We start from the raw sequence: 8,573 nt of genomic DNA on the forward strand, positions 1-8,573 counted from the left end.
ATGGGACGCAAAAAAATCAGAATCAGGACAAGTTCAGTTGCAGTGTGAACAAAGCCTTTGACAAACACTCAGTTACTGACTGGATCTGTAGTTGCGTGCTGCCAGCCATGGGTGTCTACTGGGTATGGCAGGGGGTGGTAGTCCAAATTTGATCTTGTAGTTTTTATCATTATAATGGAGAGCAAAGATCAAGCAAAAATGGCCAGAAATGTATTTGTAAGCCAAATCGGAGAAAAAAAAAAAAAAAAAAAATCATAACAGGGAGCTTTCAGGAACAATGTTCCCTCTAAGCTCATAGTTTGGTGACCTAGGCCTAATAATTTATCACATTGGCCAAATAATATATTGTCCGTTCCTATGTCTAATAATGTATCACAACCAAATAATATCTTTCCAGTCATCAGAACTGTTTTGGGTATCAGCAGGTCAGTTTTGTCATGTGTGCCTCTGTCAGTGAGTGCATATGTGTGTGTGTGTGTGTCTGAGGGTGCATATGTGCTTATGTGTGTGTGTCTGAGCATACACATGCATTAATGGGTGTGTGTGTCTTAGTGTGCATATGTGCGCATACATGTCTTTTGCAATATATCCAGTTATATATACGTTTGCTTGTGTGTGTGTCTGTCTGTCTGAGTGTGCATGTGCATTTATGGGTGTGTGTGTGTCTTAGAGTGCATATGTGCACATACATGTCTTTTGCTATATATCATTTTATATATGCGTTTGCTTGTGTGCGTTTCTTTGTGTGTGTGTGTGTGTGTGTATGTGTGTGTGTGTGTGTGTGTGTGCATGCGTGAGTGTGTGTGTGTGTGTTCAGCAGTGAATGACTTCATTCAGGGTGATGTCAGTGACTCTGCCTTGCTGACGTTATCTGACTGGAACGCCAACAGACCAGAGAGGAACAACACAGGACTTATAATTACTGTTAGAAATGTGTCAAGTTTAATAGACCTCACCACTTTTAATTACAAGTAGATTTACTACCCAAGCAGTTAGTGTTTCTTTGTTTTATGTGTACATTTTGGTTTATCATTTAATTTGAGGTGTTATTGATTCAGAATGAATTGCCTGCTGGTATTTGTAGTTGGTTGATTGTTGTCATTGTTAAAACATTCAGTTAAGCAAATCAGCATTTTATGGCAATAATCAAAGTTCCGCTGCAGACTGAGATCACCGCCATTTGAAATACACAATGCCTACTCTTACAAAATGATTGATAGGACAAAATTAAACCAAATTGAATATCCTTTTTAAAGAATTGAAGGTATGTTAACCCTAACCCAAGGTAGTGATGAACCCTACAAGTAAACTAATTTTGGTGAGTCAGGTAGGGGTTTGTCCAGTGACATCATCTTGCGTGGTTGGTAAATTTCTGGTTGACTTGTGGTAAAAAAAAAAAATCCCGCAACTGGAAGGTCACAGGTTTTACAGGCATGTGTCCAGTCCCAAGTGTTCTTGAGCAAGACACTGAACCTCTACCTGCACCTGTATACCACAGCCATTGAACACAGAAAAAACAGCCATCTCATAGCAACCAGTTCAGATTAATGTTGCATGTGTTCTACTGTCCCTTTACACTCAGTCCTGTTGTCCTCTACCGTGTGTCAGTATCTTATTCTGCAGGAAACTCCCTCCCTAAAAAACTTTACACTGTTAAAAAACTGCTGTTAGTGGGTCCATTTTGTTGTGTGGTGGTATATTCTTCTTATTCCCATCGGTAAGTGGAGAAACATCGACATAGCGTCCCGTCCCGTCCCGTCCCGTCCCGTCCCGTCACATCACATCATCCTTCAGAATCAAAGATCAAGGGCTTCTGTCTAGACTTTTTAGACCATTCTTGGTGCTCAACAATCACACATGGAGAAATCTGTCGTGGGAAGAGGCAGAGTGACCAATTTCTCCACCCACAGTAGCCTCAATAGACCAGAATGCAATGCAACCACAAGACATGTGTTTTGAGTGGGGCATGGCTCTCAACTGGAAACTGTTGCTCTCTTACCGTTACTACCGGTACCGTTATCACTCCCTCCACCTACAGGAAAAACCCAGCTGGATCTCTGGGGGTTGTGTCATTCTGTCATTCTGGGAAATGTAGGAAATCACTAACTGAAGTAGATGAGGCAAATAGGTAAATTACAAGACTTCACATCACAGAATAACTCCAGGAATGCATTAATTATCACAGATTGATGATATCTATCAGTGGAAGAGTATCTGCAGATGGAATTTTCTTTTAAATGGAATGAACTACTGCTCATGACCCCAATGTCACCCTTTGCAAAAACACACCATGGTACAAGCTGACGTTTTTGATGAATTTATACTGACATCTTGTGGTGGAAAGAGGCATCACACGCCATGCTAAACTGGAAATTCCCTGTATAATTATAGCTGCTGTGCAGCAGAGTCGGGGCCGGGCATTTTGAGGAGGAAGAGGAAGAAGAGGAGGAGGAGGAAGAAGAAGAAGAGGATGAATGAGAAATACATGAGGGTCCATCAGCAGAACTGCCGTGACCATAATTATCATTAAAACATCTTTGAAATCATGAGTCTCTAATCCACACAGCACAATGCCTGAGTAGGCATAAACATGTTCATTCTGCATCACCCGGGGCTTGAACTCACATCCTTTGCCACCAATGGCAAGTTGTGATCAAGTTGAGCTTCCTGAGAAGTGGGAAAACTAGAGGTGGCTTCATACTAGAACTTAGCCATGGGTGCAGGATAACAACTGTCCATGCATGTAAAGGTAGATTTCAAACTAGTGTCACAAATTCAGTTATCAAGACAAAATTCTGAGAATTTGTGTACTTCATCTAGACAGCATAGAGATGTCTGTAATTTATTTTTTACAAAGATGGATTGCTCCATAAGTGAAACTGATGTTTAAAGATGCTCTATTTCCATTGACTGCAATAGTTTACATGAGGGCAGAATTCAAAATACTGTCAAAAATTCAGTTTTTGAGATACAATTATGAAATTTACCACACTTCACCTATCCTTCACACCAAAATTTTGTCGTTTATTTTCATGAACACTGGAGATTTATTTAGCAAGAATTCGCAGTAGCTGTTTACAGTACCGTTTACAGTAAAACATTTTGATGCACTCTGGGCTCAATTTTTGATAATTCAAAAATCTGGCTGGATCGTTTGTGGAGGACAGTCTGAAGATGCAGTGTAGCAAGTTTGGTGTCAAATGAGCAAAAAAGGTGGAGGGAGATATAGTTGAAGTTGCAAAGCCGTAGCACGTACAGCTGATTTTTAAAGGATTGTCAAAGTTTTCAACTTTAGACGGTTGCTGTAGCGCCACCATCAGGACTGTTGGCCCCCAATGCCAGTTGAGGAAGTTTGGCATGGGACTGGACCTATGTGCAAAGTTTGGTTTATTTTCATGGGAAGTTAGATTTCCTCGGAAAAAGAAGAAGAAAAAGAAGAAGAACAATGGGAAATACAAGAGGGCCCAGGGTTAAATGCAAAATTTTACAACTCTCAAAGAAAGAAGGAGGATTGGCACTTCCCCATTTTAAGGATTATTTTTACGCAGCCCAGATTAAACCCTTGATAAATCTGTGTAACCCGACTTTTCATGCAAGGTGGAAAGACATTGAACTCTCCATAATCCTCCAATTCAGGCACTAATAGGTGACAATAATTTAAGAGGATTTATAGACTGTGTGCAAAATCCCTGGATCAAGAGCCAATTGAAAATTTGGGATATGACTAGAGAAGAATATAAACTACATAATAAATTACAAATAATCTGTCGGTGTGCTTATGATTCTGATTTCAAACCTAATATGATGGACCACAGATTTAAATCTTGGGTAACAAAAGGAATTACAACATTTTATACATTAACGGAAAAGGGACAATTAAAATATTTTCAAACCCTGAGAGAAGAATATGGTCTAGAAAAACAAGATTTTTATAGATACCTCCAGGTACGCCACTATTTCGAACATACTATTAAAAATGAAACTGATTTAAATGACCCAATATTAAAAATAATTATTAGTGCCTATCAGAAAGATTCAAACAAGGGTGTCATATCTGAATTGTATAAAGGACTTATATCAAAAAAATCTCATACCACAGAATACATTAAAGATAAGTGGGAAAAATAAGGTAATTTTTCTATCTCAAATGAAGACTGGGAAATACAAGAGGGACCGGCAGCAGAGCTGCCCGGCCCTAACTACAGTCTAAGCACAGAACGAGATAGAGAGGGAGGAAATCGAAGTAAATTGATTGAATAACCCTAGTAGACTAAGTTCCTATTTTTATTATTATCTATTTTCAGAGTAACCAGAGGCTGAGCAGCAGTCAGTCCAGCCAGCCTCTGTCCACCCCAGTGGTCTCCATCACCACCCCCAGTCTGCCTCACCAGAGTCTGGTCTACACCGGCATCAGCTCTGCCTACAGCAACGGTACCTGAATATTATTTGTATTGTTGTTATTGAGAGCAGCAGAGAGGGGAGATAGTGAACTCTGCTATTCATAGCTCAGACTGTCACTGTTGTAGTTCTCTCTTCCACAACTTTTAGTGAAATACCTACCTACCTACCTAGTAGCTCAGCTGAAGGCCCAGCAGGGTAACAGTGCTTTTCACTGACCTTTATGAACTAAGATATTCTTGGCGTATCACTGCTGTTTTTCTATTTCTCTTTTTGCTTGCTTTGTTCAACCCTTTTCACAAACATGGCTGACGTACTTCTGCTTCGTTGTTGTAGGGTATAGCTCGGTTCTCACCATTGGCAGCAATGTTAAAAAGACAACTTTCTGTGGCCCGACTCTGTCTGTGATCACTTATTTCGTGTTTCAACATAATGTACAACACAATACAAGTGTTGTCACTGACAGATCTTGCTGTTTCTGTAAAGTGATCACAGACAGAGTCAGAAGAGACAAAAAGTTTGCTTTTTAACATGCCTGACAATGGTGAGAACCAATCTATACCCTGCAGAAGTACGGCAGCCATGTTTGCGAAAAGGGTCTATTGAAAGGTGAAAGGACATTGAGTGAGTTTCATGAACCTTGCACCCCTGAAACTAAATTCCAACAGGAATAATAGATACATAGCATTTGCCATATAATCCAAAGCACCTTACTGCGAGTGCATACATCCTTAGCATTTTTGTTGGTGAGACTGATATAGGTTTTGAAGGTCAGTACCATTTTTTTGGGGGGGATTTATTAGATAGTTCAAACTTGACAGGGACAGAGAAACAGGCATGACATGCGACAAATGTCCTGGGCTGGATTTGAACCCAGGATGTCACGTTTACATGGTACACGCCTTAGACCTCGGAGCCACCAGGACACCCTGGCAGCACCGATATTTTTGCATTGAAGCTGCCAATAGCTGATACTTTGTATTGCTATTCAGTATTTTTAAATCTGACCATTTTATGCAAAAAAAAAAAATAGATCCCCCAAATTATCCCCAAGTATTCCTGTTTCCTCCAAGTTTTACTCTTGTGTGGGAGGGAAAAACTGAAACAGCATTTAAATGCTAAACAGCATTTAGATCATCATGGGACACAAAAATTAAAAGTTGTACTAATTAAATTGTTGTCGGTGGGTTAGCAGCTCCCTAGGTTCAGGGTGAGGCAGGTTTCACTGCAGGTTTTACAAACTGACACCCCTGAAGTGTGATCAAGGAGGAGCCTCCATCATGTTTTAGGTGGACAACATGATTGGTCAATATTCAGCTTTTTATAAAAGGCCAATATCGACTCGCTGTGCATGTCTTTTTGTCTTCCCTCAGATTACACCCTGAACAGTCCTGAGCTTTCGGGCTTCAGCTCCCCTGCAGGCCGCCTGACAGCATGGCAACAAAACCAGCTAGCTTCACTGGGGTAAGAATCTGTCTCTCTCAGTGCCTGCTAACAGGTTTTGATGATATAATACAACAGTGAAAGAACACAAGGAAAAGATTGAAATTACTCATTTGAATGCAGGGATGAGATTAGAAGACCAAGGGGATTATAAAAAATATCTCACCACAAAATAAGCAAGTCAAACACAGTCAAACACAAGTCAAATACAGTCAAACAATTCAGTTCAAAGCTGTCCTCGATATTGTAGATGTGGATGGCATGCGAGAGGGGATATGATCCTATGAACTAGTTGTGGAAAAAAGGCGCCATTCTAGACGCATGCTCTAGATCAGTGGTTCTCAACGTGGGGTCAGGAGACCACCAGGGGTCCTTGAGGGGGTTCCAGGGGATCCCCAGCAAATTGATGAAGGGTTAATTAGAGAATGTGGAAGAATGACTAGTTTGATCATAGTTTCTCTGTTATCTCTCTACCTACAATACAGATAGTCATGGAATTCTGGACAAAATCATATCAGATTTGGGTCCGAGAGACAAAATCTCATCAAATGGGGGTCCGTGGCCCTAATGTGTACTGAATTAGGGGTCCATGAATGTGGAGGAACTTAATTATAGGCTTTTGTCAGTCTTAATGTTAATGAACAAACCTTACCTTACCTGTAAATCAAATTCATTGTGTTGAATTATTACTCTCCATGGAAATTCATATTGCAATGTTAATTTTTTACTCTCCATGGAAATTTTCAACACAATGATGCAGCAATAATGGATTCGTTGGAAACGTTTCATCAGTGAATCAAATTGAAAATATATTGCAGTGTAATCCCAAATCTACATGTTTGACGCAAATGATACTGGTGTGAAACTCTGCACATATTTTGCAACAACAGAAATGCATTATGGGTTAAGGGTTATGACCTCAGAGTGCATTCACAGGACCAGCAACCACATTGCTGTGCTACTGTCCGATACATTTTCTGCTCTAGGACCAATAGTGTTACAGCAATAGGCAGGACATAGTGCAACACCAGTGCGTGATTGGTTTCTGATAGATGATGTCACCCAGTAGCTGAGCTCCAGCCAACTTTTCCACAGGAAATAAAGCAATTTCAACATCATCAACATCATTCGATATCAGCTGACGTTTCTGGTAGTACATGAAAGGACTTCCGCAGACCAGTTTCACCACTAGGTGGCGGTGTGAATGCACACAATATGTTATATTAAAATATTTATTTCCATTGTTTTTTTTTGTGTTTTTTTAAATCTTTTTCTGCCTTCTCTCTTTACTTACTTTCTACTCCCATTCATTTATCAGTACTATTTTATTTATTTTATTGTTTTTTTTAACTCTTGTTTGGGTTTTGTTTCTGAGTTGCCTATATATATATCTCTATATTGCCTATCCTTGCACATGCTCTTCATTATGTTTTTTGATCACTTGTGTATTTGCTTTTGTTGGTATATATTATGGGTATTTTGTATGAACTACTTTTGTGCTAAATAAAATAAATAATTTGAAAAAAAACCCCGCCTGAAACCATCCTCTCCCTCTCTCCTTCTGTCAGCAGGTCCGTGAGCTCCAGCCTCTCCATCAACACCAACCACAACGTCAACATCAAAGCCGAGCCCATCTCCCCGCCCCGCGACCGCTTCGGCCAGTCGGGTTACATGACCCAGGCTCCTCCCCTGCCTCTTCCTCCTCATCCTCAGTCTTCCTCCTCCAGGGCGGAGATGGGGAGGTCTCCGGCGGACAGCGTCAGCTCCTCCTGCAGCTCCTATGAAGGGGGGAGCGACCGGGAGGAGCAGCAGCAGCAGCAGCAGCAGCAGCGGCCGGACTTCCACTCGCCTCCTCTGGGGGGCGCTGGCCGCTCAGAGGGCAGGGAGAGTCCGACGGTCAAACGGATGCGAATGGACAGCTGGGTGACATAGATAAGAATGGCGATGACGCGGCATAGAGGCCACGCCTGCAAAGTGCGGTACAATTGCGAAAACCCCTATTCAGTTTCTCTGAGCGAAACAATAAAATCGACATTGTCTGTGGTTGCTTTTTTTTAATATTTTCTAATCATTTATGTGAAATGTATATGGTGCAAATAATTTGTCGTGACCTTTTCATGGCTGTCAAACAACAGCGAGATCATTAAAATGTTTTTTAGTTGAAGTCTCAAAATGCCAACATGACTCGTGACTCTTGAAGTTTGCGCGGAAGTTTGTTAGCTTGTTAGCGTTTTGCGACTTCCAGAATTTTTTTTGTTTTTATGAGAATGCAGTTCTTTTTACACCATATACATGTGCATTTCACATAAATGATCAGAACACAGAAAAAGCAACCACAGAAAATGTTGATTTTTTTTGTTTTGTCCATAGAAATGTGGATCATAACACTTGCAGCACACTTTGTGGGTGTGGCCCATTTGAAACGTCACGCCACCCTTATTTATAAAATGCATACAGTCACATGACGACAGCAGTCAGGTCAACACACGCCAACGGGGCGAACGCAGGAAGGACACCACCGTTATGCAAATGAAGTGTTGATTTTATAGATCTGCTCTTATTGTTCTTATAATTAGCATTGTTATTTTAGATTTTTCAGAAGGGGTGAGCATCTTTGGTCTGAAAAGTCTTGTGTCGGATCCGTTTTTCGTCAACTTTCAGCAATGTTCAGTGGTACTTTGAGGTATGAGATCCGTCCTATTAAAATCGAACGCAGCTTAGCAACACGGACT

The 8,573-nt window shown here is 40.8% G+C and overlaps 1 protein-coding gene across 3 annotated transcripts in view; it reads left to right on the top strand.

The window, feature by feature from the left end:
- Positions 1 to 8,033, top strand: part of LOC139647102 (myocyte-specific enhancer factor 2A-like) — an 81,681-nt gene extending 73,648 nt beyond the window's left edge. For all 3 annotated transcript variants that reach the window (XM_071522948.1, XM_071522949.1, XM_071522950.1), the window contains 3 exons: positions 4,305 to 4,431; positions 5,772 to 5,862; positions 7,413 to 8,033. In XM_071522948.1, coding sequence (XP_071379049.1) covers positions 4,305 to 4,431; positions 5,772 to 5,862; positions 7,413 to 7,773 — 579 coding nt within the window. In that variant the 3' untranslated portion in view covers positions 7,774 to 8,033. The remainder of the gene's footprint in view (positions 1 to 4,304; positions 4,432 to 5,771; positions 5,863 to 7,412) is intronic.
- The last annotated feature ends 540 nt before the right edge of the window (positions 8,034 to 8,573 follow it).

This window comes from Centroberyx affinis, unplaced genomic scaffold (genome assembly GCF_046629955.1).
Source record: "Centroberyx affinis isolate AG114_WGS23_722 - 3 ecotype Tasmania unplaced genomic scaffold, CSIRO-AGI_Caff_v1 ptg001047l_1, whole genome shotgun sequence".
Taxonomy (NCBI): domain Eukaryota; kingdom Metazoa; phylum Chordata; class Actinopteri; order Beryciformes; family Berycidae; genus Centroberyx; species Centroberyx affinis.